The 25,567-nt window shown below is 39.1% G+C and overlaps 1 protein-coding gene across 8 annotated transcripts in view; it reads right to left on the bottom strand.

Moving 5' to 3' along the window:
• SVIL (supervillin) overlaps positions 1–25,567 on the bottom strand; it is a 238,304-nt gene that overhangs the window by 59,315 nt on the left and 153,422 nt on the right. For 4 of the 8 annotated variants that reach the window (XM_087823774.1, XM_087823777.1, XM_087823783.1 and 1 more), the window contains exons 6-11: positions 8,462–8,542; positions 5,431–6,324; positions 4,903–5,073; positions 4,194–4,228; positions 3,575–3,636; positions 3,164–3,303 (exon numbers count right to left, since the gene is read on the bottom strand). In XM_087823774.1, coding sequence (XP_087679900.1) covers positions 3,164–3,303; positions 3,575–3,636; positions 4,194–4,228; positions 4,903–5,073; positions 5,431–6,324; positions 8,462–8,542 — 1,383 coding nt within the window. Of the gene's footprint in view, positions 1–1,421; positions 1,518–3,163; positions 3,304–3,574; positions 3,637–4,193; positions 4,229–4,902; positions 5,074–5,430; positions 6,325–8,461; positions 8,543–25,567 lie in introns of all 8 variants that reach the window. The other 4 variants (XM_087823801.1, XM_087823805.1, XM_087823810.1 and 1 more) reach the window with 3 other exon arrangements.

Below are 25,567 nucleotides of genomic sequence, written 5' to 3'. Positions count from 1 at the left end.
TAGAGAGAAAAGTTGTATTATTAGTGTCAATAATAAATAAAGCTAAAGGGAGTCTTAAGGCATCACCTATGGCATATTTAGACATTATCTTAATATGTGGTTCAGAAGATGGTCTTTTCATTTTAAATAATTAGCAAATAGGATAATCATGTTGTCAACAACATTATCCACAACACAGGATTTTGATTTTTACTTGCTAAACACAAATGGTTTAATTTTAAGAGTCTCTCACTCCTTCACTTTAGCACTTTCTCTCATAGGTTTCTACCAGCTTTTTTAAAGGGGCTTAAATCACTGGCTGATAGGGCTCTCATGTTCTATTTTATGCACTTCTATACTGGCTGAAATTTTACAGTGAACGTGTATTTTTATAATTAAACATTAAAGATTAAAAACACAAAAGCTCTCCAGGAAAAACAACAACAACAACAAAACTCTGTAATTCCCAGTAACTTGAAAAGCGAAGGAAATTTCAGACAATGGTAAGTCTCTCTGGCTCCCAGGCAGAGAAAGCTTCGGGTTGCATGGCCACAGTGAATCCCTTCTGCATTGGCAAATCCAGTTCTCAAGTCCAGTAAATGGTATACAGTATTTTGACTTGACTCCAATTAATCACCACTTCACATGCTGTCCCAGACAAAAGAGCAGTGTCAGTGTTCCGGGATCTAATGGTATCTTTCCTGAACTGGGAGGGCAACCTCAACCTCCTTCCCCAGTGAGGTCTCAGCTTCTGGATTGTGCCAGCTTTATTTCCACACTGTCATTTTACTTCTTTTAGTCTTATTTTTAGCTTTGTGTTTTGGCCCATAATAGTAAAATAGAGGGACTATTTACATGCCTTAAGGACACAATTTTAAAACATGGTAAGGAAACATCTTTCAGACACTATAAATTCTTAATATCTTAATCCCCAAATATAATGGCATTATCTATACACTAGAAACAGGTAGGATTGTTTTTAACACCTATTTGTGTCTACACAGGTTTAAAAAAAAACTAGGTATTATCAGAATTTCAACATTCACATTAACTCCTGTTTTTCTATTAATCTTTATTAAGTGCTAGTGTTTTAGATTGAAGAATGACATTTCTTAGAGGTGGCTATGCTTATGAAGAACAGAAACAAAGCAAATGGGTGGCTAAGTTAGTGTGATCCTAGTTCCAACATATCGTGGAAGCAGGTAGATGAGATGTTTTCTCATGCAGACCTACATGAAGCTACCAGTGGAAGCAGGTAGATGAGATGTTTTCTCATGCAGACCTACATGAAGCTACCAGTGTCTTGCACTATGACAAAACATTCCTGGAACTCATTGCACTGACTTGTTGTCAAACAAATGAAAGCCATTCAAGATTTTCAGACTCCTCTGTGGTCTAGCACCTTTGCCCTCAGGCCGCATGCTGCTATTGCTGTCCAGTACCTGGCAGGTTGCACAGTGCTCTTAGCTACAGTGGGACTAGGAAGTCTTGTCATTACAGGGTGGGTGGCCACAGAGCACGAAGCAGGGAGAGGTTCACTTTAAAGCAATTGCCAAAGAAGGAACATTCATAAGGAGAGAGAAGAAAAGAAGCATTAAGGAAAGCAAAGTGTTCCATTCAGAAACATGAAATCAAATATTTTAACAAAATTATTTGCTCATTACTTTGGGAAAATCACAGAAGAACTTGAAAAGCAGTAACAAACTTAGGAAATAACAGACAGAGGCTACTCAAAGTAAATGGAATAAGAATAGGCTATCTCTAGAAGAAATATCTTGGTCTAAAAAAGTAATTTAAAAGAAAGCTAATGAAAACCACCAGGATATCAGCAGATAATGACCATTTTTGGAATGTTTTTCTCAATCTATTTTTTTTTAAAGAATCAGAGTCCTCATATAATCTATAGGCATGTCAAAGTAGACTCAGTGAGCCTTACAAAGTGATAGTTTTTGCTTATATTTACTGTTTTGCTCCCATGGGTTTGGTGTTTTACAACAGACACTCAAATATTAAAAAATTAAAATTTAAGTAAAAAAAAAAACCCCAAAAACCTGATTTAAGCATTCCTAATGGGTGCAGGAAGTATTTATCCACAAATATACCAAAATGTTGAGGAGTAGATGAAGAAGGAAGTGAAGGCAGCTGATCAAACAGTAGGTTCACAGTAGTGGGCTATGACATTGAGGCTTCTTGGGATGTTAATCCACGTAAGATGCACTCCACTTTTTTCAAAAAGTGTGTGTGTGTGTGTCCAGGGGAAGCACAAAAACAATTTTCCAAAAACTAATAAAAGTTGCCCTGGCTGGTATGGCTCAGTGGTTAGAGAGTCAGCCTGCACACCGAAGTGCCTTGGGTTCAATTCCCAATCAAGGGCATGTACCTAGGTTACAGGTTCTCTCTGACCCAATTGGGGGTGCATGTGGGAGGTAACCAATCGATATGTCTCTTTCACATCAATGTTTCTCTCTCTCTCTCTCCCTTCCTCCCTCCCTTCCACTCTCTAAAAAATCAATGGGAAAAATATCTTCCAATGAGGATTAACAACAACAAAAAAAACTAATAAAAGTTTTCACTTGATGGAAGTGATTATCCCTGAATGAATGAATTACTCTGGGAAATCCATTCTGAATATATTATAACATACTGCTCAAAAATTACCTCCTTTTGTTTAAAAAGTTATCAAACTTCCAATTAATTTTTCAAAATTTTGATTATTTAAAAACAAAAAGAATTCTTCACTTTTTGAGATACATACTAAAATATTTATAGGATAAATGATATCTGGGGTTTGCTTGAAAATAATGCAAGAGGAAAGGGGAAGTGGGTGGGGATACAAGGTACAGCAGGAGTTGATGACTGCTGAAACTGGGTAATGAGTACATAGGATTCATTATAATAATCCATCGACTTTCATTTTGTAAATTTTCCATTGTAAAATAGATAAAAAATGCAGACAGAAAAACTAAACAAAATTCCTTTTCATGTTTTTCTAGTAGATACAATAGATCACACATCCCATTACAAGGTTCAGAGAGACTCCGGTAAGAAAAATCCCTAAACACCAACTTCACTACGGCTTCTAACTAAACCATCTCCCAATAACCTCTTTTTATTAAAAAGTCTTTAAATCTCTTTTTTAAAAGAAGGCATGACAGCCAAGGCCGAGGGCAGACAGGAGACTCACGTGGCTGCGATGACCACCTCCTCAGTCGTCACGGGCTGGGTGTGGGATCTGTCCTGTAGACGTCGCAGCCTTTGCTCTACGGCTGCATTTCTTGAACATCGTTTTGGAACATTTTTCTCATCAAATGACTTTTCCATTTCCTGAGATCAGAAACATTATGGAATCCTCATGAATTCAAGGACAGGAAATTGGGGCAGCAAAATAGCTCTACTCCGGGAAACACCGCAAGAGGTTCAAACCATGATAGGAGGTGAACACTTGCTCTGTGTCAGCAGGTGGTCACACCAGCCGAGGATCTGAAGAGAGCCACAGGTGGGCTAGACCAACGTGGGCCACAGAAGGCCCAGGTGCGGGACACAGTGGACCCTCAGAGGGTGACAGCTTCTGCTCAAACACTTCAGCACATCTTACCCTGAAAAGCAGCCTCTTGGCAGCAACACTCAGCTTGGCTCGTTCATCTACCTTTTCTTCATCTGTAAAAAGCCACAAAATAAACACTAGACATCATTAAAAAATATATGTAAAGATTCTAAAGGTTTCTCAAGGCTGACCTGGAAATCCTTTGACTATAAGAATAGATGTACTAAAAATTACAGTTGGCAATATTTCCCCCTTGCAGTGAGCCTATTCTTCTGCTCAGTGTAAAGGTACTCATTTCCATTGCAATTAACCAAAAAAATTCTGTCTGGACAGTAATTTTCTACTGTGCTATTTGCCAACCTGAGATTTAATGATGGATTTTTTGGGAAGGAATGTCTCTTCTTTATTGTTCAATAGCAGCAGTAACAAGAAAAGCCTGCTTCTTTGGATCAAATCAGCTGTTTTATTGCTCACTCAGCAATTCTCTCTCAAAAATAAGGGAAAGATCATCTGAAAACCATAACTAGGTTTTGTTACAGTCACAGAAAGAACATCTGCAGAAAAGTAAGAAATAGATATGCACGATAATCTCATTCTCAAAAAGCAAAAATCTTATTTAAATCTAATCTGGGCATGATGATAAGGAAGCAAAATGAAAACAGATACTTGCCCTCAGCAGTTGGCATTTCTGAATTTGAAGTAGACCTAGGAAAGACATTAGCAAATAATAGTAACAAAAATTAGCTGGTGAGAATAGAGGATCCATATAAGTTATCATATTAAAAGTAAAAATAAAATGCAATTAAACTTTCTTAAAGAATATCATCCTGACAATAATTCTAGTTGTGAATACACATGCACAGTTAACAGACACTATAGAGTGCATGTGCACACAGCCCAGCCAAGTGCATACCTTGTAGAGACAAACCAGAATCAAGTATGACTTATTCAACATCACTGATGATAATTTTTTAGACAAACCTTATAATTTTCAGGGATAATCAAGTGATAATACAAAACTCAGATACAACAGGTAGGGAGACAGTTATAAAATGAATATCCCTCAGTTATTTTCACTAAAATCCGGTGAATACTCAATTTGGATTCTAATTTAAAAAGGGAATAAAAAATTTAAAAACATTAAATGAAGAAAAAAATTTCTTACTTCTTACAGTTTGAGCGCAATTTAAAACTGTCTTGGGATACTGTTGTCATGGACATTCTTTAAAAGCACATTTATATAAGCCAAATAAATAACCTTTATCGATTAGATGGAAGAACTATGGAATCATCACACCCCACTTAAACAGTATCAGGACCATCGCTGTCGTGAAATCCTGTATGAGTCTTCTTAAGTTCCTAGACATACACGTGCCTACCTATCCGATTCCTTTCGTTCTGCTGATGTTATAGGTTGAGTTCTAAATCTCTCAGAAGTTTTTCTACTTTCACCAGGAGAAAAATAGCGTCGTGGTTTCCGGGATCCTCTCTCCCGTTCCACACTGGTAGGCAAGCCAACTCCTTTGGTTGACCTCTCAAACCGCGATTGGCTTTTAGAATCATTGGGAGAGAGGATACAGCAGGGGACCAGGGAGACAGAGAGAGAATAAAGCAAAGGTTTATGCATCTCACAGAGTCAAGGTACAGACACCACCAAATCCCACTGCATGCCTCTCCCATGCATGCAAAGGAGGTGGAACATTCCAGAGACCCAATCCTCCAGCTCCCCATTAGTAGGCGAAGCAGAATGGTAGTTTTGGAGCCATGTCCTATATGGTCTGCCCTGCACACTTGTGAGCTAAGCTTAAATATGACTCAATGCAGGACACAACACAAGTTGAGAAATGAATAATTCTGCCAAGGACGTGCAAGTGACACATCAGGAGGGCATTTGAAACATCACCTACAGTTCAGGTTTCTTGCTGGCACTGGCAGACTCCAGAAATGCACTTCGGAGCTGGGCGACAGAGACCTTGGTGTCCAGCATACTCAGCTCTGAATGGGGCCCCTCAGCTTTGGAACTCTGCAACTTGGGCTCTCCTTTTACAGTTGGATCCTTACTCCTCAGGGCCTGGAGCTGAGGGGGGCCCGTGTAGTCAGACAGGGAGCGGGTGAGGACCTTGTGCTTCCTCCTAGATGCTTCTTTTTTGTGACCTGTCACTCTGGCATCTTGGGACACAGGCTCGCTCTGAACATACAAAACCATTTCGCTCCTGCCTGTTCTCTCAGTGAACTGGTGCTGAGCTTGAGGTGGGTGTGAAAGACTTTCTGGCTCCTCCTGATGTTCTAAGGTGATGGTACCATTGGCGGGTTTATCAAAGTCCTCATTTCCAGAGGGGTCCTTGTGGCTTCTTTCAAGCCCACCATCCTCCAAAGCCAAGAGTGCTTTCCTGCTTTTCTCCAGAGCTTCAGTGAGGGGCATGTCTTCTGCTTGTGATTCACAGATATGAAGAATGGGGGTATCCCTTCTCTCACCTTCGAGAACCTTCAGGGTGGGAGGCTTTATGACCTTCTGGGTGGCTGATCCCACCCAGCTGCACTCAGACACACTTTCTGGGACTTCTGAGGTCACCAGCATGGCAGTGTGTACAGGATCTGCTGGTTGGACATAACCACGGATTGGCCGTCGTGCAGAGCCGGCTGCCTTGCTCGTGACCCTATCGAAGGCCGAGTTTTCTGACTGAAAGGACAGGTAACGCCCTGGCATGGGCTGATGTCTCCTGTGAGTTAAAGATTCTGAGGCAAGTTCAGGGCTGCTGCGAGCACTCTCCTCTTTCACCAATTTTTCTCTAACTTTAACTCTTTAAGAAAGAAAAAGGGTTAAGTTGCAAAGTGCAGTAACTGCTTAATGGGAAGGAAGCATGCGTGCATCATGGATTACCAGTGAATGGAAATAAAACCGAAGAGAGAACTACTTGTGGAGAAGCATTTTGGGTGGTTAATATCAGAAACCCACTGCTTGCAAGATGAATGATTTTGAGTCAATTTTCCAAATGTTCATTCAAATGCCAGGGTAGTGCAAAACTAACTCTACCCTTTGTAAAGCTGAGGGGTCAGATGCTATCCTGGGAGAAAGTGGATGCCTTCTAACTAAATGAATACCCAGAAGCCACAGAAAAACCCCTTGATGTACACCAGCAGTATACATGAGGACACACAGGCTGGTGCTGTACACAGCAAGTTTTCTGCATGTACAGGCCTAGCATATGACTGTGGGCAGTTTCCAGGCATACCTACACCTATTGACCAAATGTAATTTCATTGTCTCCTGGAAATGTAAGAGCATTCATGATTACTTTTTTATTGAGCTCAAGATATGACAAATAATCACCTCTTTCGAGCACTCAACTAAACATTCACAAGCCTTTTCATGCAATGCAGACTGCAGTCATTCATTCAGAAGATGTCACCAGTTTGGACATCATTACTCCTAATAAGTCTCGCACCCAGAAAAATGTTAGAGAAAAGATATTTGTTGAAAGTATTAATAAACTGAATAATTTCTCTCCTCTGAAATAGCAATTCCTATCAGGCAGTTAGTTAAAAAGTAATGTAGAAAGAGATTACTTTGGTGCTTTCTGACGGCAAGACTGAAATCCATTTTAAAAGCTACTTTTCTACTTCTATCGCTGCAGAAGAAAAGTAGCCAAGAGCTCTGACTATGGGGTCCTAGGAGACCTCTGCTCAAAGCCTGGCTCAGTTAGTTCTAGCTGTGTGGTCTCAGTTTACCTGCCTCAGTCACTTTATCTTTTAAATGGAAAGAAAGAACAGTGACAAAATGTCCCTTGATGTTTGCAAAGCACATAGCTTTAATAGCCCTAGCTATTTCTTATTTTTATTTTTTGAAATACCACTTAGTGAGAAAGGAGAAACCATTGAAACTGCTTAGGAATGGATTACTAACTGGGGATAATTTAAAAAAATAAAAAATAAAAAGAATACCTTTGGAGTAGGAAAAGTGATTTCTAGGGAATGTAAAACCTTTATTTACTTAAGATGAATCATCAAAAATAATTATTTCTGATATACAGTTTTTAGAAGAGACTATTTCCTTAAATGACCAATGCACCCTGCTGAATTTATTATGAAAGCCTACATATTTTCCAACATAAGGTGCAGGATATCTAGGTATACTTCATTAAAGAAAAACAAAGATGCACATGAAGGGCACTTATTATGAACAATTCAGGTGAAAAAAAGGATTCTGAGTGTTATTTTTCTCAGACTGGCCAGTGTTGGATGTTTTCATATTTATAAGCTTTGTTAATCAAAAGACGACTGAAATGTGGTTCAAGTTCTCCTGTGGAATGTGTCCTTCTAATCAGACAATCTGAACGTTGTCCTCAGCAGAGAACAAAGGGACTGTTAGAAACTCAATATATGGGTGCTTTGTCCTGCCAATGACTTATTCATTCTTACTCCTTCCGCCTCTCCCTGCCCCCAACCTGAAAAATGAAATGATAGGGGTTTTTGTCTGCTTTTAAAACTACAGGCGCTCAATGTAACTTTTGAAAATTAACTATTGGTTTAGAGATAAGGCGACATGAAAACAAGGAGGCTGGAGTGCTTGGTGAAGGGATGTTGAAAAGATGGGACACCTGCTGGGTAGTTGGCCTCAGAAGGAGAGCAACCCAGAGGTGCCTGGTGGGCTGGCAGTGTGTAAAGTATAGAGAGAGGAGAAAAACAAGAGGTGTAGTCAAAAGATTTTCAAAAGGAGGACCAAAAGGAAATGCTATTAGAGGAGATTAGGACATTTGAAGGAGAAAAGCAAATGATTAGGAAGTAACTTTTGCAGCCCTATTTGAACGCGTGATTTTCAAATTCACTGCCATTAGGAAGAGGAGGATTCGCATTGGGTGACATGTGAATCAGCAGGCAAGAAGCAGGGGGAGGAGAAGCACTCAGGAAACAAGCCAAGACTTTCAACTTGGGATATACCTGGAAGGCCAGTTGATAAGCGAAGGTGTGTCCCCTTCGGAATCTTTCTGGAGAAACCACTCATGTTTGAGTTTCCCCGTACTATCATGTACAAAAAACAAAACTTCAGAAAATTTCTATTAAAATGTCAACATATACACAGAAATTAGACTCTTTATAGTTGGAAATAAAATGACATCCCATACATCTGAATAGTTTATTGGCTATCAGCTAAATTGCTATAATACTGGAGATAAGGCAGTGGGGTAATAGGTTTGGGTGTAGAAAGATGGGGATATCACTAGAGAAACAGAAGTTCAAGTCTGACTGTGACAGACTTCAGTGGTCACAGCAAAATGTACAGAAGTGATGGCAGACAGGTTCTTGCCTATCATTGTAAACCAAAACTCAAACTAAAGTGATACCAGAAAATTGATTATAATTTAAAACCTAAAGCCTGATTTCTGTTAAGTAAAGAGTAATCCTGGCTTTTGAAAATGTATAAGCACATTTTGTCATGGGGTTTATATTCATGTTATGGAATTTCCAGGACATTTGGCTCACTACTAAAATCAAAAGATAGAAATAAATATATCTAAAGCCACCAAATATAGTGTTTTTCAGGTAAACTGAAAGTATTAAGAGTCTGTAACAGTCACATTTTGTCCACAATTCTCTTGTAAAAAGTTGGATTAAAAATACAAGGCAATTTTTTGTCCATAAGTTTCGTTAAGGTACACTGGTAAATAGCTATATATAAAAATAGTGTCCAAAACAGTACATATCAAATAAAGTTAATAAAATAAGAAAGTCAATACGATCATATCTTTAATTGTTAATCATACATTTTCCTTTTATATTTATCACTGAATAATGCAGCTGGCACAACAGTGACCAATTCTAGTTCAAGTCTATTTGATACATGTATACTGAGTCCCCACTATGTATAAAGCACTTAGCTAAGCTCTGAGAAGAAAAAAGGGGAATCAGGCATCAACCAACCATTAAGAAGCCTGTACCATGCTAGGCAAGGTAATATGTTTTTCACACATTCATTCTTCAATGAGTATTAGAATATAATGAAAGGCTGAATATGACAAAGTACAATTAACCCTTGAACAACATGGGTTTAAAATGCACAGGTCCACTTACTTGCAGGGTTTTTTCTGTAAATATGCAGTTGACCCTCTGTATCCCTGGGTTTCACATCCATGGACTGAACAAGCAACAGATGTGGGGGGCGGACTATATGCATTGTTCAAGTTATTTTATACAAGGGACTTGAGCATCTGAGAATTCTGGTCTCCTTTGGGCGGAGGGCAGTCCTGGCACCAATCCCCCACAGATACCAAGGGATGACTGCAGTCAACTTTTTAGGGAGTCAAGTTAAACACGGTGCCCCTAATCACCACGTTGTGCAAGGGTTGGCTGTAATTAGGCCAGGCTGAAGATATTTCAGACAAAAATCATAGGCAAGAAAAACTGTGTGGTAAGTATGGAAAGCAAGACACAGGAGGACTACTCAAAGTGCTGATCTGTATGCTCCTACAACGTAGACAGGAACAGTGGAAATTCTACATGCAAGTTAAATGCTGACCAGCTCAAACCCTTGCCAATGTATCTGCAAGAGTTCTTTAATACCAAGATGTAAACACATTTTAGATCACAGCAATTCCCAAAAGAATAGAATGATAATTATAATAAAATTCTCTGAATTTTCTAAAATCGCTGTAGTCTGAGTTTTGGTTTACACTGACAGGCAAGAACCTGTCTGTCCCCACTTTTGTAAATTTTGCTGTGACCACACTGAAATCTGTCACAACCAAACTTGAACTTCTGTTTCTTCAGTAATATCCCCCATCTTTCTACACCCAAACCTATTATCCCATTGTCCTATCTCCAGTATTATAGCAATTTAGCCCGTAGCCAATAAACAATTCAGATGTATGTGACACCATTTTTTCCCAACTACAAAGAGTCTAATTTCTCAACATTTATATAAACATAGGAATAGTTTAGCATATCATGTAAAGCTAAGAAAGGATACAATGCAACATTGCACAGGATATAAAGGAAGAAGAGGGAGTAATAGATACTTGCTTTTGAAAACCATCAAGTTAATATAACCAGTATGCCTATATCACAGAGTTATTTTAAGGCTCAAGTGCTTTTTGTAGAATAGAGTGCTTTGTAAACTGTGAAGTGCTAAACAACTTTCTGAACAGGACCTTCACTGAGAAGAATAAAACTTGGTGAGCATCACCATAAAAAATTATCAGGAGAGTTAAGAGTATGTTTAGTTGGCATTTGTAAAATGAAAATCATAGACAAGGGGACTTGCTGGGCTCCATTTATTCATTACAACTTAGATATGGGACTGGCCAAAAAACCAGCTAACTACTACCATGGTAGGGGATACTCAATACCTGTTCCCTTTTATTGAATTTATTGGGTGACCTTGATTAATAAAATTATATAGGTTTCAGGTGCACAATTCCACAGCACATCATCTGTACCCCGTGTTGTGTTTATCACCCCAAGTCAAGTCTCCATCTATCACCATTTATCCCCCTTATACATTTCTCCCCCTCCCCCTCTCCCCCTGGCAATCACCACACTGTTGTCTGTATCAATGAGCTTTTTCTTTCTTTTTCTTTCCTTTGTTGCTCAATCCCTTCACCAACACACCCACCCAGCCCAAATAAATTTTGACATTTAATATATTTCACAAATGTATGTAATGAGAAAGAACATATGAGAAGTCATTGTGCTGAGAACATCTTAAGCCCTTCAAAATGCTGGTCTCCTCCTTTCTTCATAGACAACATAGTATTGCATGTTTATGAGTTACTGTTTTTATATTTTAAAGAGATGATACATTCATTGTCCCAATTTAGAAGTCATGTGATTTTAAGGAGAATGGGCCCAGCCTCACCAGGAGGGCCTGAGGTTTGACTCAAATAATTTTAAAGCAGGAGTGATTTAGAACAGTATTTCTCCAAGTGAGGCTTTTGGGACACAAGTTGGCTAAGGCACTAATTTAGGTGAGGTTTTCTGCCATCCAAACCAGAAAATAAAGACAAGGGGTGAGGAGATACCTAAATGTAATTAAACACTCATTGTTTAATTAAACTAGTCTGTCCTGGGCACCTTCTATCCACTGTACTGCAGACTCTGGTCACTTCTCAGTCCTTTTCTTACTCACCTACTTGTGAAGTACAGCACTCCCATCTTAGCACTCCCATTTTCTACCCTTACAATAGCTACTTTGAAGATAAGCAAGAGCAACAAAATTTGGTAGAAACAATGACCTCCTTCCCCTCCCCTGGCTCTTTGTAAAGATTTGGCCCACAAAATTCCAGGGAATAGCTAACCGAAGAAGGTTAATTAATGCTTATCTTAGCTCCTGTATGCTGCTTCGCTAGTCCCCCACCTGCTCTCCCTCCCCAACCAGGATATGGTTTTTGCCTTTATATTCTCCCTGCGAAGCCTGTTCGGGGCTGTGAGTTTTGTTAGGGCAGGAGTCTGCTCGCAGTCGATGGCTAATAAATCTCCAAACGGTCAATTTGGTATCTGTGTGAATTGATCTTGTGTAAGATGGGTATAGCATTTGATGCTCACGCCCTTCACCTGTCTTCTATCTCACTCACCACCTGCACTGCTATAGTTTAGGGTGCCCACGGCTCTGTCTCCTTTCTTCCTCCATCAACAGTCTAAGCCTTGATCTCATCCAGTTTTCACTTCCATGCAGTGAATCTTCCAACATTTATCTCCACTCCAATCTCCCCCTTGAACTCAGACTCCTGCATTCAACTGGCCACTTGACATTTCCATTTGGATATCTAACAGACATCTTAAATTTCACATGTCCAAACAATTAACTCTTCATTTATTTCAAGCCTCACTTGCACCGGAGCCATCCCTAGTTCAGCAAATGGCCACTCTTGCTTTGTGGTGCCCTAGCCAAAAATTTGAGCTTACCTTTGATTCATCTGTTTCTCTCATACCCCACATCTAAATCATGAGCAAATCCTATTATTACCTTCAAAATATAACCTCTTTTCACTACCTTTGCTGCTATCATTCAAGTTCAAGCCACCACCACCTCCCACCCAGATTACTGAGAAGACCTAATTATTCTAACTATTTTCATGCTTGCTCACCTACAGTATATTTTCAGCTTAGCAACTAGAGGAATTATTTTTAAATGGAAAGCAGATCTGTCTTTCCTCTTTTCAAAACTCTTATATGGCTTAATTTAGAGCAAAACCCAAAGTCCTCATGATGAGTTACAGGCACTTTTGGACCTGCCTACCTGTTCCCACACATCTCATCCCTATCACGTCCTCCCAGCCCATGCTCCTGCCTCCTTTCTGGTGGAGGCACCTCCTCAAACACTCCACACACAGTGTGCATGCAGGGGGCATGGCTTGCTTCCTCACTTTGTGTAGTTCTCTGCTCAACTACCATCTCCTCAGAGAGACCTTTCTAACCACATTATATCAAATAGCAACCCCCCATCTTTTTTCCTTCTACCTTCACTGATTCTCTTGAATTTTCTTCACCTGTCACATTACATACTGATTTGTCTCCCAGTCCACTAGGGTGCATATACTTCTTAAAAGAAGCGGCTGCTGGATCACCAGCACTCATTCAGTGTATAGCAAACAATACCTCAATAAATGTTTGTGGAGTGGAAGAATTGTTAAATGATAATCTCCACAACAATTCTCTGAGGTATTCTTATCCTAATTTTATAGGTGAAGAAACAAAGGTGCAAAAAAGTATACTAACTGCCCAAGATGACAAGTTGTTTAATGAAAGGATGGGCCTAACACAGTCCGGCCTATATCTACTCCTCCGGAGCCACAGGCTTCTGCACTCTGGAAAAGGACTGCCTCCCTGGCTTGAATGAGTCATGAAGTAGTTGAGATGCCAGTGCTCCTGTGCTTCAGGGCTCAGCATGGAAGGCACAAAGGTGTGGTGGTCACATTCACAGCTCTGACCAGATGTTGGTCTCTCTAGCAGACAGTCACTCAATTACCTGTAAATCCTGCAAAACCCAATCACCTTCTTCCTCTCTTTCTCCAAATGTACAACACGAAATCAAAGGAGTCCAGCAGTGAAGAGCAATTGGACTCAGAGGGCACTCACTGCTGAGGTGGGGTCGGGGTAGGGGGAGAAGGGGGATGCTGAGGCCCATACTTGGCAAGGTGGGTAAAATTCTGTCTCCTTCTACCACCAAAGCAATCTATACCAGAGGACCTGTGTAAGAATTACTCATTTGGAAATGAGAAAATTCATGGGAGAAATAAACTAAGAACAGGAGATATTGGATGTTATGTGGGAGGAATTATAACTACTCTGAGGACCAAGGGGATATTTCAGTTCAGCTGGACTGATCGTCCCTGCTCCTCAGTCAGAACAAATAATAATGTGACATGATATCTAATGTACGAAATCTAATTCCCACTTTCACAGGCACGTTCAGGCTCAACATCACAACAGCTAAATGTCAACTGTTCATCAATAAATATCCATGCGTTAGCCATGACATGTGTAATGCCAGCATCAGGGAAAATAATTTTAGAATGCACAACTGACTTGTGTTTTGAATATTCAGTAGGAAATCTGAAATTAAAAATCAACTTTGTATAAACTACCTTGTAAATTTAAATTACAACCACTTAAGATGGATTTCTTTATTGAGAATATTATAAACAATTAACATTAACATTTCTCCTATGATTTTAAATCATTTCATCAAACTCTTATATAACTGCTTTTGAATTGATAAAAAACAAAATACTCAAAGAATTTGATTCTATATATTAAAAATCTAAAACTATAGCAGAGAAAATGGATTGCTGATTGTCAGGGCCCAGGGGAGGGGGGAGTTTGACTACAAAAGCACAAGAGAGAATATGGGGGCTGATAGAGCCATTCTATACCTTGGATGTAGTGATAGTTACACAACTTTATATATTTGTCAAAATTCACAGAATTTTACTAAGAAGGGTGAATTTACTCTACATAAATTACACCTTAATAAAAATAATATTAAAAAAACCAAAGCCTTCTAAAATCTTTAACTGCTTCACAGTTGGTCTCCGTAAGAGTCACAGCTCAGGGATTTACTTCGACACAGATGTTTAGTTTAGTTAATGGGATTTTTAAATTCAAGTATCTTTTCTCATCCTTTAAAAACAAAATGTTAATAAATAAAAAGTCAATAAAATGTAGACCGCACACAGTCAATTCCACAAAATCTGTTTTGGATCTTTTTTCTTTCTTTTCTTCAGATTTTCTTCCTGAAGCCCAAAGAGACTGAGAAACCTGAGTTAAGAACTGAGGAGAGCCCAGATTGGGCACTGTAAGTGTTTACACTGGTGAGGAAGCTAAATTCTTTATTTGAAAAGCTGATTAAAAGCCTGCCTTGGCTCCCAAAAATGGTGAATCAGAGTACAGAGTTGATCTGGCTAATTCACCCCAAAACTACACAACATGATGGAAGTTTGGGGCTGAGTTCTCCACTGTGGAGCACACTGAAGGTGCCTAAGGGATGCCCAAGCTCAGATTAAACGCCACATCATTGCATAAAAATACAAAACTAACTTCTGGCATTGTTTTGGAGAAACTGTATTAAAGCGGGTGAGTTTTAAAAAATATGAAAGAAAGAGATCACTTCTAGATAGTGGTAACAATGTCTTGGGTTCTTTTTATTTATTTAAACCTTGCATGGATGCTGTTATTTTTTGCAGTATTCCTTAATGTGTGCTTAACTACTTTTCATGATTAAGGCTTGGTTAAAATACAAACAGTGGGAAGGATTAGTTTTATAGAATATAATGAGTTCAATATATGATATGACCAGGCTACGACAGCTTAAGTAGAGTCAAGAATCAATGTTGATTGACAGAGGCACAGGGGTGATGGAAACTTTTTCTATTTTGACTGGGGTAAAGGTATTACTTTCCCAAAACTCACCAACCTGCATCATCCTTATACTATGTACATTTTGATATATATTATACCCCAATTAAAAAGCATATCACTGTGGAATTACAGAGTGAGGATTTTTTGAGTAATAAAAGGTAGAAATTCAGAGTCTTCTTGGGGCAGAAGTAGGATAAACATGTGATAACCAATTTCTTCCATCCCACTGAGCTAATCTCAGTGAATGCTAAATGCTGCAACCTTGGCCAGGAAAGGGTGAAGGCAAGAGGAAGCTCACACAGACAGAATTCTCTGAGAAAGCATTGGGCTCTGAGAAGGGCTGTGGTGGGCCTTCTGAAATGGATCCAGTTGGTACTTCCCAGCTGGATTTGCACTGCCATGTCTCCTGCGTGGATTCTAAGGACCCCTCCTAGAACAAAGTAATCTAGGGACTCGATTGCCTTAGTCATGGGACCAGCCCTGAAGCAGCTTTTCAGGGCTGGAGGCTCAGTTTGCCAGGCCTCAAAAGCAGCCAATGGTTTTTTTGCTCACTTACTGTGATTCCCATTCACAGTTTAACAACATTTATGAGCACATTGACTCAAGAGCATAATATAAGAATTCTAACCTCAAAGTGGAAAAAGCTTCATAGCGTAAACAAATGCTACTCAAACATGTTCTGCTGACTGGTGACACTGGCCATGGTTAGATAAAAGGATTGCTCCAGAGAAAGTGAACATCACTAGCCAGCTGACTTTTCCTTCATAGCATGACTCTGCGGATAAAGGAAACGACTCAGGATTTACATTCAGGCACAAGTCCCTATAGATTACGGGCTGATTAATGGTTTGCAGGTTGGCTATTTCAAGCAGTACTGCTATAGTTTGGTGACACTAAGAAAACAAAAAGCAGCAGAACATTCATTCAAAAATGATTTATTGAGCCATGTGGTATGTGCTAGACTCTAGGCAATAGCAGGGAAGGACATAAGAAAATGACTAAGACAAGGTACCTATGTTTCTGTTAAGGCTTCTACTAAAGTAATGCTGTCATTGAGATCACCCTCACCAATATTACAATTTGGCATAATATCAAAGTCATGGTGCCATTCATGGTTTGGGGGAATCATGACAAAATTGCTAAAATCCCTTCCTGGGTGTGTCAGGATTTTGAGCATTCAAATGTCCTTCTTCCTAAGACATGAGGTGTGGGTGAAGATGCATTTGTGAGACACCCAATTTGGTTCATGATCTTTCTCCTCTTTTCCCTTTTGCAGAATCATAATCAATGAAAAGCTAGACTGATAACATTAGGGATCCCTATACCAAGCCAAGCTTTAGCTTTATAACTGTACTAGGAAAAAACCCAATCTGACAGTGAGAAGACAGATTGGTTTGAGAGTCTAAGTACTAGAGAATGTTTAAGAGATTCCAAAAATGATTCCAGATTCTATAAAAACTTAGAAAGGTCCAGAAAGCAGGGCAGATGAGAAGGTAGCCTCTCTGGACATGCTCTCATTTGTCAACAGCTCAATTAGAAAGAGAAACCCAGATGTCATCAGACACTGCAGACAACAGGTGGGCCAAGACCACCTGTGCTATTGATGATTCACCTTCGTTAATGTACCCAAGATTGGAGTAGCCATGTTGGTCATCGTCACATAAAGAACTTGCTATCAATTAAAACTCCTAGGTCTGTTTCCCATGAATTACTATTAAATCAGGTTTCCCAATACTGACCTTATACACTGATTTTTTCCCCCCTCTAAATACAGAACTTTATTAAATTGCATCTTGTTAGTTTCCACCAACAAGCACATGTTAGTTGCTCCAGGTACATGTGCTCCCTTGCCTCCATGCTCATGTTCCCTCTCCTTTCTCTCTGGCCCTTCCTCTCATTTCTCTTCCTGCTCCATTCCTCCCTCCTGTCTCTCTCTTTATGTCACCAAACTTACTTACAATGCCTCCTCCAGAAATCTGATTACCCTAGCATCAATATATTCCAGATTATCCAATGAAATGGCAAATAGGATCAAGTTAATGGAAAACTTAACTTGGAACCAGAGACTTCATTATCTCATATCTGGGTAACTGTGAACATCACGTCAGTGGCCCCCATGACGGGAATCAATTTTCTTTCAAATCAACCCTCTACACTCCTCCAGAGTGATATTTCTAAAATACATAATCAATCATCCTTGCTCTAAAATCCTTCAGGCACTTCCCATTGTCCATAAGGCAAAGGCCAAAAGCCTTGATGTGTCCATCTGAGGCACTCTGGGATTGGTCCCCACCTGGCTCTAAGCCTCATTGTCCCCTTCCTTCTAGGTCTACAATGGAAGTCTGTGCCTTCCCGCCTGGGGCAGCCTCCCATCCAGTCCTGTTAACTCAAAATATTTTTAAGGACTTGGTTCAATTAAGATCACTTCTCCAAGGAGGAAGAAGTAATATACCATTTTTTGTATTCACATGGCACCCAACCTTGTCTTCTAGAACCTTAATTACCCCATTGTGCTATAGTTATTTTCCACACTTAAAAAAAAAAAGATATACCCAGCTAGAAAAAACAGTGACTGGCATAAGAAGGTTCAATGGCTCAATATAATTTTTTACAAAACTACCTTAGAGTAGAAATTAACACATAAATCAACACCTATGAGGTACACACAGATGGATGGATGCCTACCGAGTTGGAATATTCCTAGACTACAAGTTTTCATTGTTTATGAGGACAAGGCTCTCTAGTATGTTATGTAAATCCACATAAACTGTTTATATAATACCCCTGATCTTCTTTCCGAAAATCTCTAACCTTCAAAGGGCAAAAACAGAAAACTCTCTTTTCCACTATGATGGAAACTAGAACTGACATAAATAACAAGAGCAGAGTATATGGAAAGAACTGATGGATTCAAATAACTTAAAATAGATTTTTAAACTAAGTAAACTCCAGGGTTAATTCTGTTAGTTCTTTAACATCAAGCATGTATTTTGTGGGGTCTGGGAGAGAGCCCACTTCCCATAGAGAAGAGGCTACCTTCCCTGGGAGAGGATTATAGAGTTACTGAGGATGAGAGAACCGTGAGATGGTGACCTTGGGTGTAACAGAACCCTTTTAATGATGTGGTAACTGGCTGGCAGAGAATTATATTACCAGGAAATAAGAACTAACCCTCAGTTGTCACAGAGGAGCTGCTCTTGGTTCATGTCCCTCAGTATATAACGATACGCCTTAACTTCCTATAACCCCTAAGAGTCAATAGATGAAAACAGTGCTTCCGGATACCAAAGTGAGGTCAAGTGCAGCACAATAAAATTAGTTTCACCCTATAGGTGTGCAGCTCTAATTATGGAACAACTTCTAATTATAAAACATTATTCAGTTTAAGAAAAATGGCTATTAACTTCTGCATCTCAATACAAAAAACAGTTTATCCGCTAAAATTGCTTGTTTGGAAGAAGTGTTGATGATTGCCTTGGAGGTAAACATAGATGCATGAATGTTCAAGGGCTCACACACACAGACAAATTTCTGCATTTAAAATCTGGCAGGCATTTGAATTTTCAGGACATAGTAGCAAGTATTTTGGGTAACGTATTCATATTGAAGTCAATGAACAGAAATTGCCAGTGAGAAGAGCATAAAATAAAAGGAAAATGGGAATGAGTTCAGCATATGTTAACAGCCAAAGCTCGGAGAGCAGGGACAGGAAAGCAGATGTTGGGGTGCGGGGGCTGAAAGGTGAAAAGGATTCCATCCCACTACTGGGAGAAACCTCAAGGTCTCTCTTTGGAGAGTGGATCCTTAGAAGTCTCTGTTTTTCAGGACATTCTGCTGTGATATGGAGCACAGGAAGGTTCTACAACCTTCCTGCCACTGGAGAGATAGGCAGAGAGTAGTGCTGACGGTCAAGAGGCAGTTATCTCCCTCAGCATGTCATGTGGACATTTCTATTAGTGCAGGTAAGCAAACAATTAACTAAAACAATGAGCTTGAGGCTCTGGGGGCAGTTTTTAGAGCCGCACCTCTCACTGGAGACAAATGCAATCAGAAATAAACTATAAGAACACAACATAAGTCCCTTTCCTTCTTAGGTGGCTCATCTGCATGTCACAGTGCTACAGAAAAGGTTCTTTCTGGAGGGCACTTGTTCTATCTTCTTGAGCCCGTCTACAGATCTCTGGTGTCACAGGGAGCCCTGTCCAAACCATCATTTACCAAGCAGCTGTCCCGGGTAAAAATTTAACACCAGTGTTGCATAAAACCACCATAATCATTTTCTGGCCACTAATGTTACAATTTGTTCAGTGAGAGGAGTAATGAGGATTACAAGTAGAGTAATAATGAAAAGTGAAAGATGGCTTTCTAGAGTAGATCACCACCAGAAAACTAGATGTCATTCTCCTCTTGCCAATTGCATAGCCCACTGCAAATATCGAGTCACAGTTGATACCCAGGAAAACAGCAGCTGTGGTCATGGGTAGTGTCTCTACTCACAGAAGTGGCCAACATGTTACATTTAAAAATTCTATTTGTTTGTTTGCTTATTTATTTATAATCCTCACCCATTTATGTTTTTATTAATTTTAGAGAGAGAGCAAGGGAAGGGAGGGCAGGGAGGGGGGAGAGAGAGAGAGAAAGAGAGAGAAACATCTATCGATTGCCTCCTGCACGTGTCCAGACTGGGACTGAACCCACAACCATTCCGTGCATAGGACACCAATCAAGTAAGCCACAGAGGCCAGGACTATTCACTTTTTAATACTAAGAGATACACCAAGTAGAAAATTCAATAAGAGCTTTGATTCAGGATATCTAACAGTATCAGCTCAGATTTTTAAAAATTTGAATAACCCATGGCCCCAAATAACTTTAAATTTTATTCTAAAATTCACAGGTGGATGAATTAACAAAGAATGGTTCATATTAAGTAATACTATCTCTCCAGAAAACACAGTTTTTAAATTCTAAGTTTACTGGGGTTGGCAGAATTGGGAAGTAGGGTCTGGGAGGTGTCTTATACTCCATTCAGTTACTATGAATGTTCTTTTTCATTATTTTATAATTTTTAAATTTTATTTTGTTTAAAATATTACAGATGTCCCTTTTCCTCCCCAATGACTCATTCCATGCTGTCTCATGCCCCTCCCCAGTCCCTCTCCCCACCATTGTCCCTGTCCTTGGGTTGTGCATATATGCATATAAATTCTTTAGTTACTCTCTCCTCCTCCACCCATCTGCCCTCCTCCATCCCTCTGACATTTGTCAGTCTCATCTATGCTTCCATGTGATTGAATCTATTCCAAGTATAAGCGAGATCATGTGATGTTTGTAATTCTCTGCCTGGAATATTTCACGTAGCATAATCTTCTCCAGGTCGATCAATACTGTCCCAAAGGGTACAAGATTCTTCTTCTTTACAGCTGTGTAGTATTCCATGGTGTAAATGTCCCACAGCTTTTTTATCCACTCATCTACTGATGGGCACTAGGGCTATTTCCAGATCTTAGCTATTGTAAACTGTGCTGCTATGAACATCGGGGTACATATATTCTTTCTGATTAGTGTTTCAGGATTCTTAGGATACATTCCAAGGAGTGGAATCACTGGGTCAAAAGGCAGCTCCGTTTTTAATTTTTTGAGGAACCTCCATACTGTTTTCCATAGTGGCTGCACCAGTCTGCATTCCCACCAGCAGTGTACTAGGGTTCCCCTTTCTCCACACCTTCGCCAGCACAAGTATTTTGTTGATTTATTGATGGTAGCCATTCTGACAGGTGTGAAGTGATACCTCATTGTGGTTTTAACTTGCATCTCTCTGATGATTAGCGAAGTCGAGCATTTTCTCATGTGTCTCTTGGCCATCTGAACGTCCTCTTTGGACAAGTGTCTATTCAGGTACTTTGCCCATTTCTTAATTGGGTTGTTTGTCTTCTTCTTGCTGAGTAATGTGAGTTCTTTGTACACTTTGGAAATTAGCCCCTTATCAGATACATCCTTGGCAAATATGTTTCCCCAGACTGTGGGATTCCTTTGTATTTTGAGGCCGTTTTCTTTTGCTGTGCAGAAGCTTTTCAGTTTGATGTAGTCCCGTGTTTTTTTTTTTCTTTTGTTTCTCTTGCCCTAGGAGATGTATCAGTGAAAATTCCACTACGTTGGATTCTGTGACTTTAATGCCTGTGTTTTCTTCCAGGATTTTTATAGTTTCATGACTTACATGTAAGTCTTTTATCCATTTTGAGTTTATTTTTGTGTATGGTGAAAGTTGGTGGTCTAGTTTCATTTTTTTGCATGTATCTGTCCAATTTTCCCAGCACCACTTATTGAAGAGACTGTCTTTACTCCATTGTATGCTCTTGCCCTCCTTTGTCAAATATTAACTGACCATAATGGTGTGGATCTATTTCTGGGGTCTCTGTTCTGTTCCATTAATCCATATGTCTGTTGTTGTACCAATACCAGGCCGTTTTGATTATAGTGGCTTTGTAATATAGTTTGAAGTCTGGTAATGTGATCCCTCCCACTCTGTTCTTTTTTCCCAAGATGGCTGCAGTTATTCGGGGTCTTTTTTGGTTCCATATAAATTTTTGAAATGTTTGTTCTAGGTCTGTGAAATATGCTGCTGGTATTTTAATAGGAATTGCATTGAATTTATAAATTACTTGGGTAGTACAGACATTTTAATGATATTAATTCTTCCAATTCATCAGCATGGTATATTCTTCCACTTGTTTAAAGCTTCCTCTATTTCTTTTTTCAGTGTCACTTAGCTTTCCGAGTACAGATCTTTTACATCCTTGGTTAAATTTATTCCTAGGTATCTTATGTTTTTAGTTGCAATGGTATTGCTTTTTTAGTTTCTCTCTCTGAAAGTTCATTGTTGGTGTATAAGAATGCCACTGATTTCCGGATGTTGATTTTGTATCCAGCCACCTTGCCAAATTTGTTTATCAAATCTAGTAGTACTTTGATGGAGTCTTTAGGGTTTTCTATGTACAATATCATGTCATCTGCAAATAATGATAGTTTTACTTCCTCCTTTCCAATTTGGATACGTTTTATGTTTTCTTCCTGTCTGATGGCTATGGCAAGGACTTCCAGTACTACGTTGTAAAAGTACGTGGTAAAAGTGGACATCCCTGTCTTGTTCTTGTTTTTAATGGAAATGGTTTTAGTTTTTGCCCATTGAGCATGATGTTGGCTGTAGGTCTGTCAAATATGGCCTTTATTATGTTGAAGTATGTTCCCTCTATTCCCACTTTGCTGAGAATTTTTATCAGAAATGGGTGCTGGATTTTGTCGAATGCTTTTTCTGCATCTATTGATATGATCATATGATTTTTGTCCTTCATTTTGTCTATGTTATGAATCACATTTCCTGATTTGTGGGTATTGTACCAGCCTCACAGCTCCAGAATAAATCCCACTTGGTCATGATGTATGATCTTTTTAATGTATTGCTGGATTCAGTTTGCTACTATTTTAGTGAGGGTTTTAGCATCTATGTTCATCAGGGATATTGGCCTGTAATTTTCCTTCTTTGTAGTACCTTTATCTGGTTTTGGGATTAGGATGATGCTTGGCCTCATAAAAAGAGTTTGGGAGTTTTCCCTCCTCTTGAATTTTCTGGAATAGTTTGAATAGAATAGGTGTTAATTCTTCTTTGTATGTTTGGTAAAACTCACCTGTAAATCCATCTGGTCCAGGACTTTTGTTTGCTGCTTTTTTTATTACTGTTTCAATTTCATTAGTTGTTATCGGCTTATTCAGGTTTTCTGCCTCTTCTTGATTCAGCTTTGGAAGGTTGTATGCTTCTAGGAATTTGTCCATTTCCCCCATGTTGTCCAATTTGTTGGCATGTAGTTGTTCATATTTTCTTACAATCCTTTGTATTTCTGTTGGGTCAGTTGTTATACTGCTTTCATTTCTGATTTTATTTATTTGCGTCCTCTCTCTTTGTTTCTTAGTGAGTCTGGCTAAAGGTGCATCAATCTTATATCTTTTCAAAGAACCAGCTCTTGGTTTCCTTGATTTTTTGTATTGTTTTTTTAGTTTCTATGTCACTAATTTCTGCTCTGATTTTTATTATTTCCTTCCTTTTACTTCCTCGGGGCTTTTCTTGCTGTTCTCGTTCTAGTTCTTTTAGTTGTTGTGTTAGATGGTTCATTAGATCTTTTTCTTGTTTCTTGAGATAGGCCTGTAATGCTATGAATTTTCCTCTCAGGACTGCTTTCGCCATGTCCCATAGATTTGGAGTTGTTGTCTGTTCATTTTCGTTACTTTCCATGAAGTGTTTGATTTCTTCCTTGATCTCCTTGGTAACCCATTCATTGTTTAATAACATGCTATTTAGCCTCCATATGTTCGAATATTTTTGAGTTTTTTTATAGTGATTGATTTCTAGTTTCATGGCATTATGATCCGAGAAGATGCTTGATACAATTTCAATCTTCTTATATTTGTAGAGACTTGCCTTCTGCCCTACCATGTGGTCTATTTTTGAGAATGTCTCATGTGCACTTGAGAAGAATGTGTGTTCTGCTGCTTTGGGGCAAAATGTTCTGTAAATGTCAATTAACTCCATTAGGTCTAGTGAGTTGTTTAAGGTGTATATTTCCTTGTTGCTTTTTTGTCTTGATGATCTGTCCAATGCTGACAGTGGGGTGTTAAAGTCCCCCACTATGATTGTGTTGCTGTCAATCTCCCCCTTAAAGTCCTCCAAGAAATTTTTTATATATTTAGGTTCTCCTATATTTGGTGCATAAATGTTTATAAGGGTTATTTCCTCCTGTTGGATTGATCCCTTTAGTAATATGTAGTGACCATCTTTGTCTCTCGTTATGGTCTTTATTTTGAAGTCTGTTTAGTCAGAAATAAGAATTGCTACTCCAGCTTTCTTTTCCTTTCCATTTGCATGGAATATTTTACTCTATTCCTTCACTTTTAGCCTGTGTGAGTCTTTTGCTCTCAGGTGGGTCTCTTGTAGACAGCATATATTTGGGTCCTGTTTACTTATCCATTCAGCTACCCTATGTCTTTTGATTGTACCATTTATTCCATTTACATTTATAGTTACTATTGATATAAACTTATTTAATGCCATTTCCCCCCTTTATGCTGATGTACCTTTCTCTCATTATTTCTTCTTTTTCTTAAAGCAGTCCTTTTAGCATTTCTTGCAATGATGGTTTGGTGGTACTGAACTCCTTTAGCTTCTTTTTTGTCTGGGAAGCTCTTTATTTCACCTTCAACTTTAAATGATAGCCTTGCTGGATAAAGCAATCTTGGTTGCATGTTCTTGCTTTTCATTACTTTCAGAACTTCAGGCCACTCCCTTCTGGCCTGAAGATTTTCTGTTGAGAAATCCGCTGTCAGCCTTATGGGGGTTCCCTTGTAGGTCACTGCTTTTCTCTCTCTTGCAGCCCTTAATATTTTCTCTTTGTCCTTGACATTGCAATTTTAATTATGATGTGTCTTGGAGTGGGTCTCTTTGGGTCCCTCTTGTTTGGAACGCTCTGTGCTTCCTAAACTTGTGTGGCTTTCTCCTTTGCCAGCTTAGGGAAGTTTTCTGTCATTATTTCCTCCAACAAGTTCTCTATCCCTTCCTCTCTTTCCTCCCCCTCTGGCACTCCTATAATGCAAGTGTTGTTTCACTTCATGTTGTCTCAAAGCTCCTTTAGACTGTCTTCATGCTTTTTAAGTGTTTTTTTCTTTTTGCTGCTCTGATTGAGTGATTTTTTCTGCCTTGTCTTCTAAGTCACTTATTCTATCCTCTGCTTCTTTGAGCCTGCTTTTAATTCCTTCCAGTGCATTCTTGATATCAGATACAGCATTCTTCATCTCTGAGTTTTGTTTATGGTATGTATCTGTTTTTTCATGTTTTCACTAAGGTCCTCGATCTTATCATCTAGCGTCTTCTTAAGTTCCGTGAACATCTTCATAATCAATACTCTGAACTCTGTGTCTGATAATTTGCTTAACTCAATCTCATCAAAGTCTTTTTCTGGCGATTTTTCCTTTTCTTTAATTTGGGGGTTGTTTCTGTGTCTCCCCTTTTTGGTAGGTCTTAGTGTTTGTATCTATATATTAGATATATTTGCTGTCTCCCAGTCTTGTGGGATGGAATTTTGTCTTGTGGGTCCAGTGGAGCCCAGAGGTGTTTTCCTTATACTTCTGAGCTCTTTCCTCTAG

Source organism: Miniopterus natalensis, chromosome 1, assembly GCF_054644295.1.
Source record: "Miniopterus natalensis isolate mMinNat1 chromosome 1, mMinNat1.hap1, whole genome shotgun sequence".
NCBI classification, from domain to species: Eukaryota; Metazoa; Chordata; class Mammalia; order Chiroptera; family Miniopteridae; genus Miniopterus; species Miniopterus natalensis.
Note: the sequence above shows the minus strand (reverse complement) of the source record. Positions and strands in the feature narration are given on the sequence as shown.